This window comes from Anopheles merus, chromosome 2R (genome assembly GCF_017562075.2).
Source record: "Anopheles merus strain MAF chromosome 2R, AmerM5.1, whole genome shotgun sequence".
NCBI classification, from domain to species: Eukaryota; Metazoa; Arthropoda; class Insecta; order Diptera; family Culicidae; genus Anopheles; species Anopheles merus.
Window position 1 is genome coordinate 49,418,309 of NC_054082.1, and position 23,944 is coordinate 49,442,252.

A 23,944-nucleotide genomic window follows, 5' to 3' on the forward strand; every position below is an offset into this window, starting at 1 on the left:
TTCTTTCTCTCTTGTCGCCTTGTACTATCTGATCGTTGTACTGGTGTTTCCAAAGATACGGGTACGATGTGAATTAAATTCAAACGAATGTATGCACCCGCGCACACTTCTTTCGCTTCCGCGGATGCGTGCGATCGAAGAGAGGCACCAAAAAAAACCACGCACACTCACACGCATTCCGCTCGGGAAGAGGATCGAAAGGGGAGGCAGGAAACCCTGGTGAGGACGGGGTAGAAAAATCAAACCTCCATCCATGTTACGGAAGAAGCTACGAACGAAAAGAAGTAGAAAAAACTAAACCCCACAACCGATCAACTCAAACCCGAAAACAAACGAACAACGTCAACGCACGGACAGGCGACGAACCTCTTTTGCTCTCTCTTTCCTTAACGTTTGGCTGAGTTCGCTCCACCGCGAAGAGGTGGAGTATACCGAGCTCCACGAGGGAGAGATGGAAGAGAGCGGGTGAAATTGAGGTAGGCTTGGTGGGCAATCAGGGAGGGAGAGACAGGACAGGCAGGCTGGAACCCGATCGTGCTTTCTTCTTTCTCCAACCTTTAACCATGATCGTGATCGTGAACGGCGTCGGTACGGAAGGCCAATCGCCGCATCCGCCTCCATCGCCTCCATCCACCCGTTCAGGCGACTGCTTTCTTCTTCCATCCCCTTGCGTGTAGGTGTCGATGGGCAAAGTGAAAGAAAACTCAACGGTACAGCGATCGCGGCCTGCATAGGTGTGTTTGTGTGAATATGCGCTCGTCGGTTCCTCCCTCCCCGGGGGCCGAAAGCCCGAGGATGATCGTGATGATGGCGATGATGATGCCCGAACGGCATCCTCATCTCTCGCTCTTCCTTCTCGCTTCGGTACGGACGCACTCGCTCGTACCGCCGTCGATGGCCACACCGGTTCCGCCCGCCCATCTCTCTCCCCCGCCGGACCCGAGTGGCCAGTGCCCGGTGCCCGGGCCCCGGTTATTGCTGGCGCTGGCGAAAGAGAATAAAACCCGCGGCAGCATTGTCTTCCAGTCACAGTTCACCGGTTGCTTTCCGACAATTAACAGCCTCGGCAGTGAAAACCTCAGTGTGCGAGTGTGTTTTGTGTGCGTAGAAGGAGAAGGATTTATTTGCTCAAAAAGGACTTGGCAGTGTGCGCAGTGTGTTTGTGAGAACCGCCGTGTGATCGCAAGACAGCTAACAGAAACAAAAAAACAAAACAAACAGAAGCAAAAAAAACGCAATGAAGCAGTTCTATGTGTTGTTCGCCGTCCTGGCCGTGGCCGTTGCCGCCCCATCCTCCGAAGCCGACGGAATACTAACCTCCGCCCTGAAGTTCGTGCGGGACTGTGGCGAAAAGTCGATTGTGCTGTGCGCCAAGGTAAGCCGCCCGAGCCGTTTAGTTCGTCCCGTTCTGTTTTATTTTACTGCTGCCGCAATTTTTGTGCCATCTTGATTCTGTTCTGGTGTGCCGGTGACATCATTCACGAAACGGGCGACAGATCCTTAGCGCTGCATCTGTCCACTGACAGGAGGCTGGCTGAAACGAAAGCAAATAAGTAAAAGATATAAAAAATAGAACATAAACAACGGACCACAAGCAATGAAAGTAGTTCACAGTGTGATCAAATGTCGAATTTATCATCGCTCGTGCTAGTTGAGCCGATTGAACCTTATACGGAGAGCTGGAAATAGTCCGGGAAAATGTGAACCACAGAATCAGAAAAGCAGCACACCGCGAGGAAAACGAACGTCATGCGACGCAATCATTAACAAGCCCACCAAGGCGCTCGGCGTGCGAACGATTACCGGTCGTTGTTGCTGATCTGTGTGTTACAATTACTATCGCTTGCCGCATAGCCCTAATGGTGGTTACATTACACCAGTAGGTATAGGAGAGGCGGAAAGAGGAGACTCATTCAGGAACAAAGACTCGGTCCATCCGGACGCCGGTGTCGATCTTCCGATATGTATCCACTTCTTATGGTCATGCCACATTCGGACCTTGAGAAAATTGCCGTACAGCAGCAGATACAATTTTGCAGACGGGCGCATCAGTATCAAACGGGGAGAGGAATGGACTTGTGCTGATGTCGCTTTTTGATGGCAACCCCTCTGCACGATTGCACACTAACCTACATTTGTTCGCTTTCCTTCTCTTTTCTTCCATCTCCGTCTCGCGATGTGTTTGATGACACCGTAGGAGCGTGCACTACGCCTGGCTGACGCCGCCGAAGGCGACTTCGAGATCACCGACGGTATCAAGTTTGTCCAGACCGAGCAGGCTGTCGGCAAGGGCCGCTCCCTGAACGACATCTCCCTGCCCGCTGAGCCGGAGGCCCGCGAATCCGAGATCGATGGACTGCTCGTTGAGCGTGCCGCCCGTTTCCTCGGCACCCACACCCTCCAGTTCCAGGTACCGAAGGAATCGATCGAGGACATGCAGCGCTCGCTGGATGAAGGTAAGTCACCGGCAAGCTCCGGCTCTCCCCAACCGCACCGATTGTCGAAAATCGAAAGTTCTAACGCTGGTGCTTGTTCCCGCTCTCGCTCGCCTACCGTTTCTGCAGCTCGTGGCAAGAAGAAGAAGGTCAAGAAGCTGCTCCTCCCTCTGCTCCTCCTCCTCAAGTTGAAGGCCGCCGCTCTGCTGCCGCTCGCCCTCGGTGCCCTCGCCCTGATCGCCTTCAAGGCCCTGATCGTCGGAAAGATCGCCCTCATCCTGTCCGCCATCATCGCGCTCAAGAAGCTGTTCGACAAGAAGGGCGAACAGAGCTACGAGGTCGTTGCCCACCCGCACTACTCGCACTCGAGCTCGTACGACGATCACCACGGATACGCCCGCTCCATGGACGCCGCCCAGAACCTGGCCTACGGCGCTCACGCTCAGTAAGCTTGCCATATTGTAGCGAGAAGCCAACGCGTACCCCCCGTGTACACGCACACAAACACAGACCAACACACCCCGCAACAGTTTACCGACGTACAGAGCCCGGTAGAGGGGCGAAATGGTGGGGTTAAGGCTTTTCCCGCGCTCTGAATGGGAAATGCCGCTGCGCCACCGACGCCCCGCTACCAACCACTGGGAGACAGGGTTCCGGATTCGTCCACCCTCCCCACAGCAAAAAGCCCCCTCCCCCGTTCAGAACGCTGTCGCAGCCCAGTCCGGTCCCCGAATCGTATTGGGGATGTGGTTTTGGGTTTTGGCACCGTCCGCAACGGACTCACACCACTAGTGGCAGGAGATAGTTTTACAAGAGTGAGAGAGAAAGATAAAAGATAAACAGAGAGAGAGAGTGACAAACAGCGAGGGACACAGGAATCGGGATGGACTTGCCGTGGCACGCCGCGGAACGGGAGTGCCCAGAGCGAGCCTAGATTAATTTAATTTATTTTGCAAAACAACCCCCCCCCCCCCCCTCACACACACGCTCGTTCGTAGCCGGCCCTCCCTTCTTTCCAGGGGCGTGTTTCGTTGCAGTCCCGTGCGCAAACACAAACAATTTCTAACTCCCGCCCGCCCGCCTCTGCACACCGGCTAGCGCTCCCCTGGACGCACTAGCACGCGTGGACGAAGGACGTATTTAAATTAATTTATTAACCGCCAGGATCAGGTCAGGTGTGCGCCCTTTGGGTTCTTTGTTCTTCGTGAACGAGATATTTATTGTGAGCTCTAACATGATCCTTTCTTTTCAATTTTTTTGTTTGTTTGTTTGCTCCACTTTTCACAACGCCCCCCACAAACACACCCCCACACTCAAACCCTCCGACCCGCCAATCTCTCTTCCAGTTGTTTTTTTCCGTCGTACGCCCGTTAGCAGTCGCCGCCGCCGCCGCACCGACTCCGGCCAGAGTGGCTCGTGGGATGGCGCCTGTTGGGGTAGGCAACCGGGTGTCCATTTGTTTGATTGGTGGTTTTTTGTGCGTGGTCCAAGTTAGCATTGAACTTGCCTCCCTCGCCAAAGAAGTTCAACTTTCACTGCCAGGTGACCTTAACCGGCCTTGCTCGCCGTCTTGCCGTTGGGTTGCTGATTCTTCGGGAGCTCAACCCCCCCTCTGCTTGAGCATCTTCACAGCTTCCAGCTGTAGCGGCCACAGTGGCCCTCTTGCCCACCGCGGCTCTATTAGCACCTCTCACACATACCTCTAGCACGCTCTCTGTGCAGTCTATATGTGTCGTCTCGCTCTCGAGACAGTTCTACACGGCGACCGATGGGACAGCTTAGACCGATCATAAGGTTCGGTTCGAGATCGCGTACACTGCAAAGTGGGTCACAGCTGTTTGTTTGTTCTTTTTTTTCGACAAAGATGTGCCGGGCGGTTATATTTCCGCTGAAGCTGCGATCTGTGCGCCCATTTTCGGCCAAATTGGTTTGACATCCCAAACCGGTTCCGCTGAGCAATGGGCGAAAGGAGAAGGAAAAAAATGGTGACAGATAACGGTTTTGGCGAATCAGAACGACCCGTTCTCACAAACAACCAGCGCGATACGACCCGAATCCAGGTGGTTCGTCGGCCAGCTTTCGTCCTAGCTTTGGCCAATGGGCTGACTTTAAACACTCACAAAAGTTTATATTAAACTAACTAGCTTTTCACTTTCTTCACGCACGCTTCGCATGCGTAAGCTCAGCTGACACTACTACCCGCCGAGGAACTCCGCCTCACCGTTCTATCTTCTGGAAACGCTATGTTTCCACAATCTGTACATCGTCTTCTCTAGATACTATCGTCTGTAGCTATTCCAATCACTAGACAAAATGAGCTAGGGCAGTTGAGCGGAACACGATCAGTACCGATTAAGCGCAGAGGACCTCCAAGTTTGCATTACCCAAGGTGCTTTTCCCAATCCTCCCCCCAAAGAGGAACGACAATGCTGCGCCATGGGGAAGGCAAGGCGACACTGCGGGACTGCGGCAGGAAAGAACGTTTTGTAAGAATGATCTGTTCTGTTATTTATTGTTTAAATTATTGTATCTTTAATGCGCCCATTTCCGTTTGCGCTTCATGCACGCTTGGCGCGTGTTTGCGTTCGGTGGGAAAATCAATCCAAACAAAAATTTGACAGGAATGAAATAATAAAATGAATCGAAAAAATAAAAAGAAAGTTGTGTCGGTGGGATTTCATTACGGAAGCAGTATTTGGGCAGCATTTCTCGATCCTGAAGATCGCTACTTTTACAACGGTGCAGCGAACTGCAGTGGGAGTAAAAGGGAAGAAGGAAAGAAAACAAGAATTACTGCGAAAGGGCCCGAGAGGAAAGAAACGTAACCTCACGATACCGGGACTGTGTTCCCTTCGAAAAGCCATTGCGCCTGAAAAACCGGCTTTCGGGAAAGTGATCCTCAAACTGGCGGCGTGGTCGTCGACATCGTCTCCGCGTCGAGTGCGGTCCTTCACCTTGTTTTTTGTTGTTGTTGTTGTTTTTTTTTTGCTGTTTGGTTTCATTCGTTCAACTCGTTCTCCTTTCGCTCCTTCCCAAATGCCAAACAGCCAGTGTAATGCTCTTCGGATAATTCCCCCCCCCCCCTCTATGGGTATCTTCGCCAGGAAGGGAAAGTGCAATGTATGTCAAGAAGCATCGCGTCAGTAGCAGCAGGGAGGAGCGTAAGGAGAAAACGTTCGGGATTCTCGCCTACGGCCATGTTCCAAAAAGCTCCAACACGGCTGGACGGCTTAAGATCGAAAGTGTTGCCTTTTGCCTCCAGCTTCCTGTGGCCCAACACAGCATCGTACGTTCAGCAGCCCAACGGGGGAAGAATGTACCTCAGTTTCGGGACGGAAGACAAATCTACCTTCTTGTTGTTTTTACACTCCGACAGTGCGTGGCCACGGATGGATCAACAACAGCAGCATGAATTAGAACGGTCATTACTGGTGAAAGTTTTTTCGAACAGCATCATCATGCGTCGAATATACAATTCCTTCTCTTGTTCCTCCTTCTCACTCACTCTCGGGTATGGTGCACCACGCGTTACGCTCTCTCTCCGCTGGCTCCCCAAACCTGGCAACAGCAGACAAAAATACGTGGAGCCAATTCAACCTTTCGGTTGCTTTCGATAATATTTTTACTTTTAAGTGCTACGCCACTACGCCATCATTTTTTATGTAGCCTCTTTGCCTTTATCGTGGCAAGTTGCCGGCCCGACAGTGTTTCCTATTTCTTCGTTCCCCTCCCCCCCCCCCCCCCCCGCAAGTCAGGCGACGAACCACATACCGGTGCCGAGATAGGTCGGAGAAACTTTTCCTGCCCATTTCCGAAGTACCTGTTTGATTTTTTATGATGCAGCAGCCTCCGTACACATCAACGTACAGGGTTGTTCGGACACTTCATCGACAGCATGAGTGTGTGTATGTGGGTAGGATGGTTTATTTTAACGCACTTTGGTTGTTGATGCTGATGTTTTCATTACCTTTTTTATGGAAGAGTATTATTATCCTCCAAAATTCATCCAACAACCGCAACAGGAATGGAAGTGAAATGAAACATTGATTGCAAGAGCCAACTACCGTGTTATTTGTAATCACTTGTTTTCGAGCTCGCACTGTACACGCTGGCTAGAAACATTGATTGAAAAGTTCTAGTGGAATATTGCGATTTAAACATATGCAGAATGCTGCTACTGCTGTTGTTATTGCTACTGAAAACATCAAAACACTCGCATGGAAAAAAGCACCCTCCTATTCGCTCAACCCTTCCCACCCACCTGCATTATCCCGGCTTAGAGCGGATAATTTCTGTTTGTGTATGTACCGGAGGGGTGGTGGTGAGCTGCATTACCGGCGTGTAACAGCGTATCCGCCAAGCCCCGCCAAGCCGTGGCGCTAAAAGGTTAACAGTTGTTGGTACAGCTTGATTATTACCTCGCTCCGCAAATTGCTCGATCAATCAACTTTGATGCTATTAGCTGTACTGTTGGCGTTTACCTACTTTTTTTTCGTGCCGGTACGAGGGTCTACCACTACCCAAAAGTAACACACGCTTCCGTATGCTACAACAAGTAGCACACAGTGAATCCCCATTTGGGCGGCTAACAGGGGGTTGCAGTGCTTTTCCACAGTGAGTAAGTGAACCGTAAACCCTTTTTGTTCGGTGCAATTTTCCCCCAATTTGTTTATCTCTAGCGGTTGATGTTGACCTAGTGTTGCTCTCTGGTGAGGTGAATGCACTTCATGATTGGAGTACACTTGATTATGGAGTTAAATGGGACATACACGTATACAAACAGCTCTTTTTTCCACTCTCTGCACTGTCCTTATGATGGGTGCTTGTGTAAAATATAATATCCTTTGAGCGCAATAACAATCTCTTTTCGTTTTAAAAAAAAAAACGATACGATGACCATATTCAAACGTGCCATGAAACAGTGGAAATAAAAGAAACTCCAAAGGATATTTTGTGCATCAATTGTTTTTTTTTTTTCTTCACATGCTATGGAACGTTGACCGTTAAACGCACCATATTGTAAACCTTTTGCCCATTTTACAAGCTGTCGGTTGTTATCATCATTCCTTCTTTACACCGCAGTGGTTTTTGATGACATTTTTACTAAAAATCTGACATGTTATTAACGATGTTCATCAATTTAAATACAACGGAAGTTCTTTTTTCATCAATCGTAATTATTCTGCTCTCTCTCTATCCGTGCTGATCAGAAATGACCGACCAATATGAATAATGAAACATTTTATGTTATCGTAATTCAACTATACGCAATTCAAACTATATAAATGTGTAAATAATTTAAAATGTTATCCCAAAATTTCCGAAGCGTGGGGTCAAATTCCGAATGGTGTTCATACGACCACTCCACTGTAATCGATTTTGTATTATACGGTTATGCGGTGTATTTTTGATCGCTTAAACGATAAATTGAATTGCAAATTTTATTACGCCTTACCGTGTCGGACGAGGTAAAACACAGCATTGATAGTTGGTTGTGGTTTTATTTTATATTTTATAGATAACAAAACAACTTTCCAGGCTTATTTTGAAAACTTCTTCTTCTTTATCGTCTGTTAGGTTTTGTTGGTCATTCAGGGACCCTTTCTGCTTAAAAGCTGTGTACTTCCCTATTTTTCCCCATGCAACAATACAGGATAGATAGGATTGAAGCTATTCAACGAAAATGTACTATGAATGTATACTATTTTATCGCCTTCCATAGTTACGTAGTGTCCCCTGTCCTTCTTATAGAACTAAGTGTTTACTTTTTGGTTTAGAATCTTTGGAACATAAACGTTAAACTTACCAATATATAAACTTACCCACTGTCTAGCATGGTTAGGTGTAGATTTTGATATGAACTTGGAAGTATGAACGATTGCTTTACATATCACCTGTTGACCAACCTAAATAAGTTTCTAACAGAACAGGAATAAGGAATTTATTTTAGGTACGGTAAAGTAGGCTGGTTGAAGCCAGATGACTAACTAATTAAATAAATACGAAAAAAAGACGTTTTTTATTACACGACTTTTTATATGGCACAATATCACATTCGACTAAACTAGAGATATTTTATGTTGATAAAAACTGTGTTGAATATATCTAAAAAATGTAGTATAAAATCAATTGGTTTTGTTCGCTTTTATTGCATTCCCATTTTTTATGAGGGTGTGGACGGCCGTACAGTAAGTAAGGATTTTTTTTATTTATACATTTACAAATTGTTATGTAAAAGATGCTGCTAACTTAAGCTTGGAATGGTCATTTTGCTTCTCTATCCATTGTCTAACGCCCCACAGCAAAATGACGCCAGATTACGCATTTACTTTTACTTTTATTACCCATAGAACCATTACATCCGAAACAAAAGTCGTGCCGCACAAGGTTAAAACAAAACCAAAACTCCTCACAGCGTGACAACCCTACCGTAATAATTACCCCCACTGCCAAAGCGACAGTATCCCCCGACAAAGAAATGAGAGCAGAAGAAGCAACAAAAAATGCAAAAACAAAAAACAACCAACCAACCAAACATCTTTCCATCAAAAGATCACTTTCGCACAAAACAAGGAAACAAGTGGCAACGCGAAACGAGCGGACATGCAGATGGGATTCGCAACAAAACCTCAAAAAAACCCCTCCGGTGCGTCCGCAAAACGACCGACTAACGATCTCGTGTCCGTTCCCTTCCTGTCGGCGAAATTTGCCAGATCGTAGCCATTGTTGCGTGCGAATTCAGATATTCATTTCACCGAAAAATTACTCCCGCAGAAGAAACCGACCCGGTGCTGGTGGCGGTGCCGCGTCCTCACAAGCGCTTCCGGCCATGGAGCTACTTCATGGAGCGCATTCTTCCTCAAGTTTTCGTTCCTGCTTCCCGGCCCTTGAGGCGATGGAGCCGGCCAACCAGTGGTACTTTCACTTTCGTCGCATGGATTTTTGCATGATCGTGACCGCCAAGGTGCAAGTTGCTGGATGTATTTTTTTTTCACTTGCAAACTACACCGCGCTTGCGATTTTGGATGAGAATTGCGTTGTGTTTCCGTTTTTTTTTTAATTCCATCCTTTCATTTCACGCACTTTCCAACACAAACCAAAAAAAATGCACAAACACAATTCCGCAGCGGCCAATTTTTTGCTACTCCACTTGTGGGATGTCTTTATCTTTCCATCGACCACCCGCAAACGGCCATACTAAGTGGGCACGGAACCGTATCGCCGCAATGATGAGCACTTTCGTGACCACCAACTTTTTGGCCGGTCCGAACCTGCTCTGCAAACTACTCACACTGTTTCGTTAAAGCTCCATTACGCGCGGGAATGGGATTTTGCAAACAAAGATCCAAAAAAACAAGCAAAAACACATTTTTGCTCACGGCAGGTATATGAGCGGTCACTTTTTGCGTAATCACTTCCGCTGATTACATCCTTCGGTGCGAACATGACTATGCTTTCGGCTAGTTTCCACCCGGGAACGTTATTTTTTTACCCGAGGCACGCACCATACCATCAACACTGCCACAAACGTACCGCAAATTAAACCTCCCACTCAATCATGCGCCCAGCCGGCCCAAAGGTAGAAGTTTCCCAAGGGGGTCTGAGTGTTTTTTTTTTGTTTATGCTTTAGAGTACCAACATTTTCCTAACAAAATTACCTGTCAATTGTGTCCTTTTCTGTATTTTGTCCTCTCGTGCCGTTGGGTTGTAAGCTGCAGCTCACAATAAAGAGAAAAACACACATTTTAATAGACAGGAAAACCTAACCCTTCCTATACTCACTTTGCCACTCCTTTTCCCAGACCAGGGCATCACCCTCGCTTGCCCCAACGTGCGTTATGATGCGTTTCGGACGGGCTTTAAGGGCACCTTCATAGGGTTGAAACGGAATTAGTTCAATGGGTTCATCATGTGGTTCACTTTTTTCCGCTCTCCAATGACGTCATCGGCCCTTTTTCGGGAGATAAAATTGACATAGGCGCAACCTTTTTCACCCTATTACCGCCTCAGCACTGTTTTGATGGGAACCGTGCTTCACCTATTCTGCGAAAACAATCGGTCATCTTGGAACTATTCGCTTAGGTCTACTCGCGCCACACTTTTCTATCCGATGGCCACTTTTCCTTTCTTTTGCTTCCGAACCGCTCGCGAGGGAGTTGGGAAGCAGTTTTGTTTTCAATTTGGAGCTTCCTACGGTGTGTCACGAGTGCAACAACAAAACGAAAAATGCGCACGTAATTTTCGTGGTTATGTAAATGTGCGCTCATAATCGGGTGGAGGAAAAGCTAGGCAGAGGACACCGGACTGAGGAGATACGGATCGCTGATCAGCGCGACTGAAAAGCGTCTGGCCACCTTGGTTGATGGTGCATTGTTGTTGTGCTGACGGTGGTAAGATTCCCACAGCGACCATCAGCCTGCTGCGGGGAATGGTGAGCCTCCACCTGCCTTTTTTCCATTAAAACATTGAAATTTCTTTCGCATTTGTTGCTCGCGGATTCGCGCGACTTCTTTCCGCTGTCAGCGGGCTCAGCATTCCCACACCGTTCTCTGGCGGGGAGGAAAGAATTACTGCCAATCTGCAACGTACCGCACCAACTAGCTGTCCGACTGTGTATATATACCTTTTCGGGATGACTTTTGCCCTCAGTGCACTTCCAAGAGACGACGGACTACAAAGTGAAGTGAAACAACAGTGTTTTTAGCCTTCTGTAGCTGAATTCCAAGTAAAGTGACTTCAAGAGCGAGTGCATACCGTTGTAATTTCATGCTGTGATGTGCTTGAATAATCTGCAGTGAACCTAGTGTTACATAGTGAATCATTCAAAATGCACCGGCTTCTTACTCTGATTCTGTGTGTGATTACTGTCCACGCGCAGCTCGATACGTTCGACTACTGTATCCGGATGACTCCTTCACCCGGGTTGCTGCAATGTGCCGGCCAGCAAGCACTCTCGTCGCTGCAGTTTCTAGAGGAAGCGAACAACTTCACACTCACCAACGGATTGCTCATGATCAAGGACGAGTCGCTTGTCCCATCGTCACGCATCATCCCCAACATCGTTGACCACGATCCGCTCGATTTCAGGCAAGTTCAGGCACACTTCCCCTACCAAACAGACACCCAAACAAGTGTGCACGCGAGGTGAACGGAAACCGTGCCAGTAGGACCCGAAACGAAACGGAAACGCCCGCCAGAATGGAATTTGTGTCAATCGGCCGAATTGGGAACGAGCTCAAGTGTTTGCGCACACGCCCGAGTGCCCGATTGATATTCCACTTTTTGGTCGGAGGATGGTGTTTGTAGAAAGAGGGAGCGCAGGAGGGAAAGCGAAGGGTATGGTGCACTTCGCTATTCCCGGGTCGTGTGTGTTTTGAATAAATTACGGATCAAGTGCGAAACGAACGAAAACAGACGAGTGAGGACGCGTGGTTTTTGGGAAGGTTTGGTACGATGGAAGCTAGGGACTTTCTTCGCCGTTCTTCAAGCTCTGAAATGCAGACGGAAGTACATGTGCACTGGTAATGTTTCTAATGTATGCACATTCCACTATCATTTTGGCACCCACGCACCAATGGTTAGTTTGTGTTAATCGTATGCGTTTACGGTCGTGCTATTTCCCTACGCAACCTAATCGACGTTCTGGAGGTGGTTGCAACAAATCTAAAAATGTTAGCACGTATGAACGCGAAGAGTTTTCAACGCACTGGAAGATTATTTTACTAAATACAAATTATACATTATTATGACAGTTAATTTCCTCTGAACTCTATCTGAACCTCTAATTATTTTGAATATGTGTGAATCATTGGGCCATACCAGCAAAGTCAACAAACTTGTGGACACTTGTGGGTACAATGAAAATTGTTTCAATGAGCCTATCTCTCTAACGAACAATCTCTTTGATTATCACGAAGTTCATTCATCTCGATTCATTCGGGGTGCTTTATTTATTGTCCAGCGCAAGTAATAGCATCTAGCAAAAAGGGTATCTAGATAGTCCCAACATTGACTAAATAGTCGGGTTTGTATATTCTTTTCTTATTTTAACTAATAAATGCGTGACCACAACACCGAAGAAACGCTGAAAAACTTGTCAACGATGGCAAAATAGCTTGCAAACTACAAGGAATTCCTCGTACAAGAAACAACTTTTTCTTCTTCTTCTTCTTTGGCACAACAACCGCTATCGGTCAAGGTCTGCCCTGAACCCACTACTGAAAGTGAGCTTGGCTTTCAGTGACTTTTTATTACCATAGCAGGATAGTCAGTCCTACTTAGGGGGGTACGGTCTATTCGGGACTTGAACCCATGACGGGCATGTTGTTAAGTCGTACGAGTTGACGACTGTACCACCAGACCGGTCGAAACAACTTTTACCAAACTGAAAAACTAGTAGCGAAATAGCTCAGAACATGAATTAGTAGGAATACCCAATTTTGCCATGCAATTTTCCCCATTTAAAATATAGACAAAACAATCAATCTTCGTATAAATGTTTGGACACTTTTCTCTGTCCCAGGTTACGGAAAAGTAGTTGAAGCTAAAAAAAATGTGATTTTTTGTTTCATTTCGCTTCTTTTACGACTTTTTATCGTAACCGTTCACCTAGTAATGGACAAAAAATTAACTAACAAATGACAAGAAATAATTATGTTAACATGTTAATAATATTAACATGTTATTGAAATGTATTTTGTAAGTCTATCAACTAGAAACGGATTTTATTTTTAAAGATATGTTTGAAAAATCTAAAACACATACATAGTTCATAGCAGTACGAGTCATCAACTGTACGAATACTGTTGTTTGCATTTTTTTTAAATAGCCATTTTGGTTATGTTCCTACTTAGAAATCAAAATTGTAATTAAATAGTTCAAACGAAAGTATTCATTTACTGAATTGAATGGGTTAAATCTAGGTAGAATCCCAAGAACGGAATACTGTACAGAAGAGTATTTAACCAAAGGTTCACCTATGATTGTGTGCTGGGAAAATTCATATTTCTATGAAATCGTTGGACATTGGCTTTTGATAAAACGAATTGATACCACTTATTTATTTTGTTTAATGTTGGCTTTGATAAGATTTTTTTTATAGCTAACATGGTTCTAACATCAATTGTTTTCAAAAAATATAGATTGAGACTTTGAACAGCAACAAATACAAAACCATTTATTGGTTTTCAAAGAATCGTGTGAATAATTTATGGTGAAGGCTTGAAATACTCTTTTATGTAGGGTTGTTTCAAATTCACATACATATTAATTTAAAGCATCATCAATAAAGTGTACCTATACCGCTGCCAAAATGTGTCTATGCCTGGTCCGCTATTAACATGAGCCTTTAATCTTTTCCACTGAACATTTTGAGGACAAACCTGAGAAATATTCTCAGCGCACGCTTCATCATTCTTGTGCACGGTAATCGATTTTCCCTCTCCAAAACCATTGCTATTCGTCAATTCTAAACTGTTCTCATCCACATAATCCTAATCGATGGGATTGAATTACATCCCGGACGGTGGGTTTTTATTTCGTGAAAACACCACCGCTAAAGGTTTCCTCTCGGCACGGTAAGCGTTTCGTGTGCCTTCGATTCATCCTCCCATTAAACTAATTAGCGCCGCCATCCTACGCGCCAAAGGTATCAAACTCCACCAAAGCGTGATAAAGCGCATCGATGAAGAACAGAGCGGCGCGGAAATGAGAGAAAGAGAGCAGGCGAGAGAGCAAAGCCAAATCCATCACATCGATTCGATTCTGTTTTTCTCCATTTCCATCATCCGTGTGCGACATGCTTTCTGCCCACTCGCGCCGTCGCTTTGATCTTTTTACCGCCTGCCGATATCAAACAACGTGTGTAACGGCACCAATCCGGCCCACCAACATATGTTAATGCGTCACTGATACGCGGGTAGCCCGGTGTCGCGGGGTCTGCGTTCCACTTCGGAAAGATTAAGAAACAATCGAACGTTGCCCACCCAGCTTGAGGGTGGAACATTTTCCTCGCATGGCCTGATTTTGGTTTATTTCTTTTTTTGCATTTTTCACACCATTTCCACGCTTACCTTCATCATAAACATTCGACACCCTGCAGAGGAATTCTGGAGAATGCAGGTGCCGTGATGGCCCAGCGGCAACTACTCTGGGACATGGGCATCATCTATCCGGGACTGAAGCTCAAGCTGGGCCCAACCGTTGGTGCAGCCGGGCTGCTGGAATTTGTGCTCGATCCGTCCGTGCAGAACGACGAACGGTCGCTGTTCGAAGAAAAATCGACAGGCAAGTACATTTCAAGTACATAACATATTGTATGATTGTTTAAGCAAATTATTTACCGCAAGTGGAATATTTCATTCATTCGTCTTCTTCACCATTCATGCTATTCAACTCAAATAATTGTTGCTTTTCTTATGAAAAGCAACGTTTGATTACATTTCCTTTTTCGTATCTTCTCGAAAGCTAACTTTCTTTCTCAAGGTCCATCTTTCACCAAAGCTTGCATGCAAGAAAGCTTCATCAAGGTTGTGCTTTATTGCAGTAAAGCCCGCTAAGCGTGTTTTCTCCATTTTCTCCACAGCCCGGATACTAACCAAAAGCTTCGTGGTGCCATTTCTGCTCGGGCTTAAATTCAACCTGGCAACACTGCTGCCGCTCGTATTTGGCGGGCTCATCCTACTCAGCAAGAAAGCGCTCATCCTTGGGAAAATAGCGCTTTTCCTGTCCGGTTTGTTCGGATACGGGTCATTTCTAACGCCTGCCCTGTACGGTGGCGGATACGGTGGTTATGGGGGAGGTTTTACCGGTGGTCACGGTGCCATCGGTGGATTCGGGTTCGGCGCCAAACCCTTCCGTTACAACAACCCTCTCGCCGACAGTCCCGACTTTGACAATCATCAACATCATCACCATCATCATCACGATGACTACCACCATGGTGCTGGAGCGTCCCAGGATTCGCAGACCAGCGGCGGGTACTACAAAAAGAAGGACAAGTTCCTCAATCTGGATGAGCGCGTTGAGCCACAAACGGCGTCCTCGCTGGTGGACAAATTCTACGAGTACGAGAAGCAACAGATGCTTAAAGACCGAACAGCACGACTGTTTGAACGAAAGTTTTACGAGCGGGAGCAACCTCATGCAGGTGGTGGATCCGCTGGTCCCGACTATCCCTTCGTCACTCCAGACTTGGCAACGGAGCGCAACGAACGTTCACTACCGGACGGTGGTGATGGATCTAGCAGGCGGAACTTTGCCTGGAGCGATCACTAGTGCAGGAAAGTGCAAATTGACGCGTTCAAAGAAAGCGTACCAAACATCGTATGTCTCAGTATTAAGAGCATTTTTCTGCTAAATGCTTTTGAAGCATTGGCAAGCTGGTGATGAGTTTACATATTAATTAATTTGCTCCGAGTTTGTAGCATCGGAGTAAGTCTCTACTGTATTTTCATTATATGAAATTTTTACTTTTATATTTTCTTTTAAAATAAAATTAATTTTCACAACCAACATAAAAGAAATCAATGTTCGAAGCATTTTTTTTTTTTGGGAACATAAAGGAGAGATATTTTACGCATTGATAAAATACAAATTCCACTGCTCATTTATGAGATCTTATGAGGATTAATGCCAACAAGTTCAATGATATTATGATAAATCTTTCTCTATTGCCAGTATTAAAACATCCATTTTCATACATTTGTATACTTTTCATGCAAAGTATACTGGAAGATAATTGAGTTTACGAATGAAATTAAAAGGGGCAAGGAGAGATCAAAAGAGATTTATTGAATGTATAAAATGTGTTCTTTAACCTATCGACGAAATCATAACGATTTTTTTCTAAAGTAGAACGAAAATTAACCAGACAGAGAAAGTGCAAGTAGCAGTCAGAATGTGTTTGACCAGAAACTCTTACCCCTTAACCGTATCCTAACCAACAGAACAACCCCTAATGAGCTACGCTTTATGCTCTAATCGCCACCACGGATTTCGAATCGGGTTACTAAGCCAAAGACCTTCACCCATGGTGGGCTGCGTGAGAGACGTGCATGGGAGACCTCATTTCCTTCCGGGAAGATGGCAAGAGCAGTTTTTTTGTTGCTTTTGTCTATTTTGTTCCTTTTTCTTCTTCTATCTGTGTTTTTTTCCGCACCACAATCAACCGTGCCGACACGCATGTATGTTGTGCCTAATTAATCCAACGAACGTACACTCCACTGAAGCTCAACGCGCACCGACTGCGCACCTTCATGGCGTACGGTGTAATGAAGAACTTGCCCCGGTCGGAGTTTACTTTCTTTGTTGATTCTTTCTATTTTCCGCCGGGCATGAATTTGCTACGCGTTGTGCTAGTGTCTAGTGGTTCACCATCAATCGAGGTCTTGCTTGGTGGCCTTCCCCAAATTCCGTTTCCACTGAATGGGGTATTTTCGGGACGCTAAATAATCAAGAACGAAAGAAACCCGTAAGCAACGCGCACAGTAATTAACGAAACAAACCCATTTTCCGTCTGGTGCTTTTCAAGGCCACGACCCCATGAAGAGTTGCCTCCGACTGTGAGGAAAGACGGGATGCCTTTTCACGTGCAGCCACATATGCACTAATTTTGAATGTCACAATTATTGCTCCCAAAAAAAACGCACGCAAATCTAGAACATAATTCGCAGCGCGTATAAAACTGTCGCTCATCTGTCACCGAACGTCTATTTACCATTCAATTCCCGGTGCACCGAGACCTGCCGTGTGATCTCGACGAGATGTCGCGGAGTACCTACTGCTGGGTAGGGTTAGTGATCGGATACCTTCTCAGTGATGCCGAGGCGCGCGTGTTGCTTGATTCAGAGTCACCCGTATCCATCTCGAACGATACCCGCTCTCCTACGCTGCAGCGCCACCTGCTGGATCGAGCCCGCAGTTGCTTCGACAGTGGCCAGCTGGTGGAATGTTTTCGTGGTGAAGTGTTCCGTGTGCTTGATCGTGCTATCGACTCGAACGTGACGTTCCGTGTGACACCATTCGTTATTGTGCGCCGCAACCCGGACTGGCCGAGCAGTGCGCGTCTCCCCGCGGACCTCGCCCGGCTTTCCGGCTGGTCGGGACTGTTCCGGAAGCTGCACGAGCTGCTCCTCTCGCGACTGTTTCAGCTCAGCCTGGTGGACGCGAATGGACGCGCGCTGCTAGACGCTTCGGACGAGGGCCGGGGCAAGAAGCACAAGCACAAGCAGGGCAACATGTTCTCGATGGCGCTGATGGCACTGATGGCGATGATCGCGCAGGTCATCATTGGCAAGGTCGCTGTCCTGGCGGCGGTCGCACTGATCATGGCGAAAATTGCGCTCGTCTTCTCCACCTTGGTAAATACGCTCGCACCGGTGTTCCGGGCGGTCCTGCACGGCGGAAGCGCCCATCACCACTGTACGTAGCAACCGGCATTTGGATGAAATTGCATTTTCTTTTCCCTTTTTTCTTTCGCCCTCTTTTTGTCCCATCCCACCGCCCGCGCGCGCGCATTCACCAACCGAACAAACAGAACGGGCTGAAGAAAGCGAACGGATCGGGTGGTGGCCACGCGGCCGAACACGTCGTCTACGAGCACTCGAGCCATGGGGGCGGTGGGGGTGGAGGTGGCGGCTGGCAGCGCAGCATCGAGCCGAGGAAACCGTATCCCCGCTACCAGTACTACGAGGAGGACGATCTGCCCTACTGGAAGCGGCGCCCCGAGCACGACTACCAGGATCCGTACGATGGCGCCTAAACGTATGCAATGCATTGCGCACCCTGTAAATAGCACCACTTACGCGGGTAGGGAAATAGCGTAGCAAGAGGCCTCGTTATCTCGAAATTGGCAGCTGTAAGCTTCGTTCACCGGTGGGGTACCTCTGATTGTGGGGCCGGCAATATGGGCAATAAAATCAAACGCCGCGGCCTGCATCTTAATAGACCACTTAGCTCCTTAAGGAACTAGCGCGTTCGCACATTAAGACAACCTAGCTAATAGCTGAACGATTACGCGGAGAAGGTGTGGGAAACCTGGTCATTGAACCGACAAGGGGAGAGAGCAGAAGGGGGAGATCGGGGAAAATGGCTACCGTAAGACAATTATACCATCGTTATTCCCTGCAGCACCGACCCAGACCACCAAGGGGACAAAACAATTCGCAAGGAAAAAGTATTTAAGCTCGTGTGTTGTGTGCGAGGGAGAGGCGGGATGATTAGATTGCCTGCCGTAACCGATTTCACTTTCAGGTCACGATTCACTCGCTAATCCGCTATTGGTAGCTTTGTTACGAAATCGTCACCCAGAGCCAGTGATCGGAAATCCGGTCCCGGGGACCGTCGAATCTCTCCAGACAGTCGAAAGGGAACTTTTCACTTAATTCCATCTTAAGCTTAGCTTTTACACCCTTACCATCTCTAAGCTGCCTTACATATTCTTTGGGTACGAAAGAAACCCTCCTTGATGTTTCTCTTTTTTCCTTTCCCGTCCCATGTTCTCCTTTCCGGATATGCTCGTAACTCTGAATCGTGGGTCAGATCGTGAGCTGACATTCGAAACACTCGTTTTACAATGCCGTCGGATTCCTCTTGGAGGCTTGGTGCGGATTTTCCAATATGTGAAGTGAAACTGGGATCGAATACTTTCAGTTTTTCGTTACTCACGATCGTTGCTGGAGGAAATGAAAATGAGATATCAATTACGAACGTTAAATTCTAACGATAATGTAGTGCGTTGCTTATCGTCAGTTCGGTGCCTCAATGCGTTAGATTTCAATTAAACCCAAAGGTTATGAATAAAAAATAGTGCACAATTTTCGACTCTTACTTAAACTCAGATATATTTTAATAAAAAGTACTGCCCAAAGGTGAAGAGTTAACAGGTACATCGCTCACCTCACGTGGGAACGATAGGAATAAAGAGAAGGTACTATCACAAAAAATACAACACATATATTACCAGGCCTAATAAAGGCAGATGCACCAGCTTGTCTATGTGTATGTATGTGCAATTCAATAATATAGCTAAACACAATCCTCCGCGGAGTGATGTAAAAACGGGAGAAAACCGGATTGCTCTGTCTTTCAGCCTCTATCTTACTGCAATCACGCCCGCTATTGCTTCCCGACCGTGCGCCGGTGATGTGAGCCGTGCGCCAAAAGCAACCGTACCAAACAAAAGAATAAATAGCAAACGACCGTAATGGCGTCAAATCCCGTACGATGGGAAAGGAACTGCTGCCAGCGGGTGGATCGCTACTGCCAGTGTGCAGTAAGAATGTGACAAGGTTGGAGAAAATGCATCGAAAGAAACCTTCATACTCGGGCCACGGCAGCAGCAAACTTACACGCACACAGACCGACCGACCAACCGTCTCTCAAGATAGCCTTCGTTCACCCTCTGCTAGTTTGCTGCGCAAAGCGCTTCGTGCTCCCGCATAATCCACCGCGCAAAACGGGGAAGCTGTAAAGCTTACGCGACCGTCGCCAACCTGTGCCCGATGCGATTGCGCCAGGCCCCAAGCAAGGGTGAAAGTCTTATTTGCGGCGTGTTGTTTTTCCCATCCACGACCTCGGGAAATGGTGGAAATACGCTATCCCTCTCGTTTCGTGCCTATTCGTTTGTTTTGCTTCCCATTTCCTTCGCATTCGCATTGGGATTAGTCAAACACAGACCTTCGGACCTGTGGGGAGTATGCAATGGCAGAACGTTGGGCTTTCTAAAAGGGCCCAAAAGAGAGGTTATGATGCTGCTTTCCTGTGTTTTCCTATTTTTTGCAGCTTTGCTCACTGAAAGCTATAAGTCACTTTGGTCAGCTGGTAGTAGTACTTGGTGGAACAGGAAGTTGCCGCGGAAAGGGTTGCGAACACGGACACTTTTGCTTTCCGAAAGGGAAACGGATGAATGGCTGGAAAAACGATGTTTCATAATGGATTGCAGCAAAAAAAAACACACACACAGCGCTGCAACAGCCACTTGCATAGACGTCGAGGTTTGGGTTTTTTACCCAGTGGCGTTAGCACGACAATGACCTTTCGCTTCAAATAAGAAAGTTATTACGTTCCTGGTATTTTTAATCTGTAAACTATAAATGAAAGTGAAATTAGTTTTTTTGCAGAGTGTTTTAGCATTTTATATTTGTGTTTTTTTTAGAGCTTCTTTCATTGTTTTCAATTAAGTTATTTCCACAGGAATACATTCACTTCATCATATGGTCTACTATTTTCTTCTAGACGTATTTAATAGTTTTGCATAAATGAAAACTTCACACACTTCCTTCACAGCTGAACATTCTACACATAAGCAAACAGTTCATCTAGCAACTCTATCAAATGCTTCCGGTAGCGTTCGTCTGCCTGGAAAGCCTTTACACAAATCCATACCTTCGTGTCCGGCATAAAGCTGGCCGTACTCTGTAGGTCACCGAATATTTCCTCCAAAAACTTACTCGGCAGAGTCACCTCACCGCTGATAATCGTCGAGTGGATGAGCCCTGCGAGTCTGTAATGCTCGCAACACCGAATAAACGTTTCGCGAGGATAAATCTCGCTCGCATTTACCTGATTTCGTTCCAGCGTGTCCACGAAACACTTGTAATAATGGTCTAACAGCGCAGATAGATTCTCGTCTCGCAATTGACGACTGGTCGTTAGGTACAGCAACAGGTTGATGTCGTACGCCGGTGGCACATAACGTGACAGTTGATAGTCTACTAGCGCGCAACCGATCGGCTGTCCATGGTCATCGCACTTGAACATGATGTTGTTACACCAAAGATCACCGTGATTGAGACAGTTGCGGAATTCGTGCGACGGTTCAACGTACGTATAAATCTTTCTTATCAGCGGTGCTAGCCGCTCGAGAATGGTTTGTTTTCGTGGACCGTGCCAGTGATCGCATATCTTCACCAGCTCGGTGTACAGCTTGATAACATTGGCCACATCCTTCACTCTTGTGCTGGTAGACGTCTGCACCCAAGCATTTTCATTGAGCACGGCTGGGAACAGCTCGGGCAAACGTTTACCCTGCTTCTGTTCCAGTACGAACGAACAGGCATGCAGGTTGGCAAGTGTTTCTAGCGCTTGCTGCACGAATACCACCTCCAACAAACCACCTTCGCGTTTAACGACCGAATACCCGTCGGACTTAAGATTGTTCATGACGAGCAGTTGTTCCTCTACGGCCAAGTGCACCCGTGGGGCAACGGTACGCCATGGGCAGTGGCGCTGAATCGATCCCACTATCCGCTGCAAGACACTGCTTTCCTTGCGGAAGCTACCAATCTCCTCGAGGTAGCTTCTTAGCACCGGATTCTCAGTGGGTAGACACTTGACAAAGAAGCTAAGCAACTCCGTTTGGCCGTTTCTTTCTATCGTAACTTTCAGCGCATAGTGATCCGCTAGAAACCCCTCCGGGCAGGGACTGAACGGTTCTAGGGCAGTTTGTACGATACGGTACGCTTGGTCGGCTGAGTCACATGTTGTGAAGTGATCGTTCACAATTTGTCGCAGGTCACTGTCGGACAGATTCAATCGCTTTGTGTCCATTCTGTGTCTCTGGCAGAAGTAAACTAGCCGAATGAAAGGGACACATTCACCATTTAACCTGTGCGGTCTACTGTCTACTGCAAAAACTATCATTTTGATCTGAGCATTTACAGTCTACGAATGAGGTAGCTGTTTGTAGAACGATTTTTTGATAATGGGCGCACGTTTGCTGTAAGAATAATGGAACTAAGATAAGAGAATGATTTATCAGCAGTTCAGCCGTTGTTTCACTGTTGATAGTTAGTTTATCTTTCACGCCGCTATATCAAGCTGCTTTAATTGTAATTTATAGCCCATTTCTTACCGCTTGCTTATCAGATACCTCCAGAAGTACAAAATCGACCAAAAGAACGAACAAGTAAACCATTTATGCATTCTCCATAACAAAGAGATGGAAAGGTGTGCAATATTATCTGCATCATTCTTATTCAAATGCCTCTAGAATGTGCTACGGTGAATGGTAACATTACAGTTGGTTTTAAAACCGATTTTTTATATATAATTATATTCTATGGAAGTGTTTTTGTTTTTCATTCGATAGCATTTTAGTTATTCTCAGTTGTTCAAATTAACACATTGTAGCTATTTGTTCTACCTTATTTTTCCTGTTTTTATAGCGTAGAGGAAAACGGGGCAAAATGAATCTGTTAAGGATTTTGGTTTGTATCTTATTAGTTAAACCACTTTACACTGTTATTTTGACGGCCATCGATACTTCAGCGCCATAGTCATGAATACCAAAAGAATTATATGCATTAATAACAAATTTATATGTCTAAAACGGTTATTAAAAATCAACTTTAACAGACGTGGAAATGTATTTTGTGGGGTAAAATGGACTTGCTATGGGGCAAAATGGTCTTACACGAAATGTCAAAACACATCAAAACTTAGAGGCAAAATGGACCACAACATTGGACTTTTGGCTTAGAATCTTGGTAGAATTGTGAGAGTAGTATTTAAGTGTTGTATTGAATAATTTAGTAAAATGCTGAAATATTTCAATAATTCACGTCTTGTTAGTAATTATTCTTGTCGATATAGTATACATAGAGCACAGTTTTATGTATGTGAAGCTAGTATATTGTAGCGACCTTAGCTTATACAGCAGCCTCAGCATGTTGCTCCTGTCAAAATATACCGACCATTTTGCCCCAAGCTGGAACGATCATTTTGCCTTAAGTGAAACATTTTACTAACTTTTAAAAACTTAAATTATTAACATTAACATTAAATTATAATGGTTACTTTTTTACGTAAATCATAGATAAATATCATGTGTCTGAAAACACATTCTTTTTTTTCGAAAGCTTTTTTTCGAGACAGTGAAAATTACATCGTATTGATCAAACATTTTTTTTGCTAATTTATGCACTTATGTGGAAATCATAGGTTATGAAACGTTCATGGTGTGCTTTAAATATTGTATTTGATGTTTTTTAATTATTAGAAGTCAATATAAACGAGTTAATTTGCCAATAATGCAGGTGACTATTTCGCCCCAGGTTGCCCTACATAAATCCTTTTCTTCTTTTATTTATTCTATATGTTTATTATTGATATTATTGGTTTTGCATATTATTGGTTATTCACTGATTTATTTCAAACGTTTTGTGGTAGTCCACTATTTTTCCTTTGATATTAGACACTGTCCCGAGGTACAGTCGTCAACTCCTATGACTCAATAACATGCTCGTCATGGGTTCAAGCCTAGAAGAGACCGTCCCCCGTAGCAAAGACTCAAAATAAAAGAAGGAGAGTATTCTTTATAATACCTTTATTTCATATATATTTAAGACATTGTATTAATCCTTGTTTCAGATCTATATCTATTTTAACACATTGGGTTATTAGCTTTTCAGCTTTCATTTATCATTGAATCATTTCGTTATTCATTTTTATTATTGCGTGTTTTTATCCCGTTTCATGTTTTGGCTGTTTTTATTTGTTTATACGTTTTG

The 23,944-nt window shown here is 45.6% G+C and overlaps 4 protein-coding genes across 4 annotated transcripts; 3 read left to right on the forward strand and 1 right to left on the reverse strand.

The window, feature by feature from the left end:
- The first annotated feature begins 1,011 nt into the window (after window positions 1-1,011).
- Window positions 1,012-4,410, forward strand: LOC121588533. Its single transcript, XM_041906587.1, has 3 exons — window positions 1,012-1,375; window positions 2,198-2,456; window positions 2,565-4,410. Exons 1-3 carry the CDS (start codon window positions 1,238-1,240, stop codon window positions 2,882-2,884), a joined length of 717 nt encoding a protein of 238 aa, XP_041762521.1. The 5' UTR covers window positions 1,012-1,237; the 3' UTR covers window positions 2,885-4,410.
- Window positions 4,411-10,990: 6,580 nt separating this feature from the next.
- LOC121588531 lies at window positions 10,991-15,870 on the forward strand. Its single transcript, XM_041906585.1, has 3 exons — window positions 10,991-11,522; window positions 14,536-14,720; window positions 15,019-15,870. Exons 1-3 carry the CDS (start codon window positions 11,263-11,265, stop codon window positions 15,708-15,710), a joined length of 1,137 nt encoding a protein of 378 aa, XP_041762519.1. The 5' UTR covers window positions 10,991-11,262; the 3' UTR covers window positions 15,711-15,870.
- A 1,327-nt stretch (window positions 15,871-17,197) lies between these two features.
- LOC121600250 lies at window positions 17,198-18,195 on the forward strand. The gene is made up of 2 exons (XM_041928685.1): window positions 17,198-17,794; window positions 17,971-18,195. Exons 1-2 carry the CDS (start codon window positions 17,198-17,200, stop codon window positions 18,193-18,195), a joined length of 822 nt encoding a protein of 273 aa, XP_041784619.1.
- Window positions 18,196-18,795: 600 nt separating this feature from the next.
- On the reverse strand, window positions 18,796-22,068 carry LOC121589898. The gene has a single exon (XM_041909150.1). It carries the CDS (start codon window positions 21,981-21,983, stop codon window positions 20,730-20,732), a length of 1,254 nt encoding a protein of 417 aa, XP_041765084.1. The 5' UTR covers window positions 21,984-22,068; the 3' UTR covers window positions 18,796-20,729.
- Between the last annotated feature and the right edge of the window lie 1,876 nt (window positions 22,069-23,944).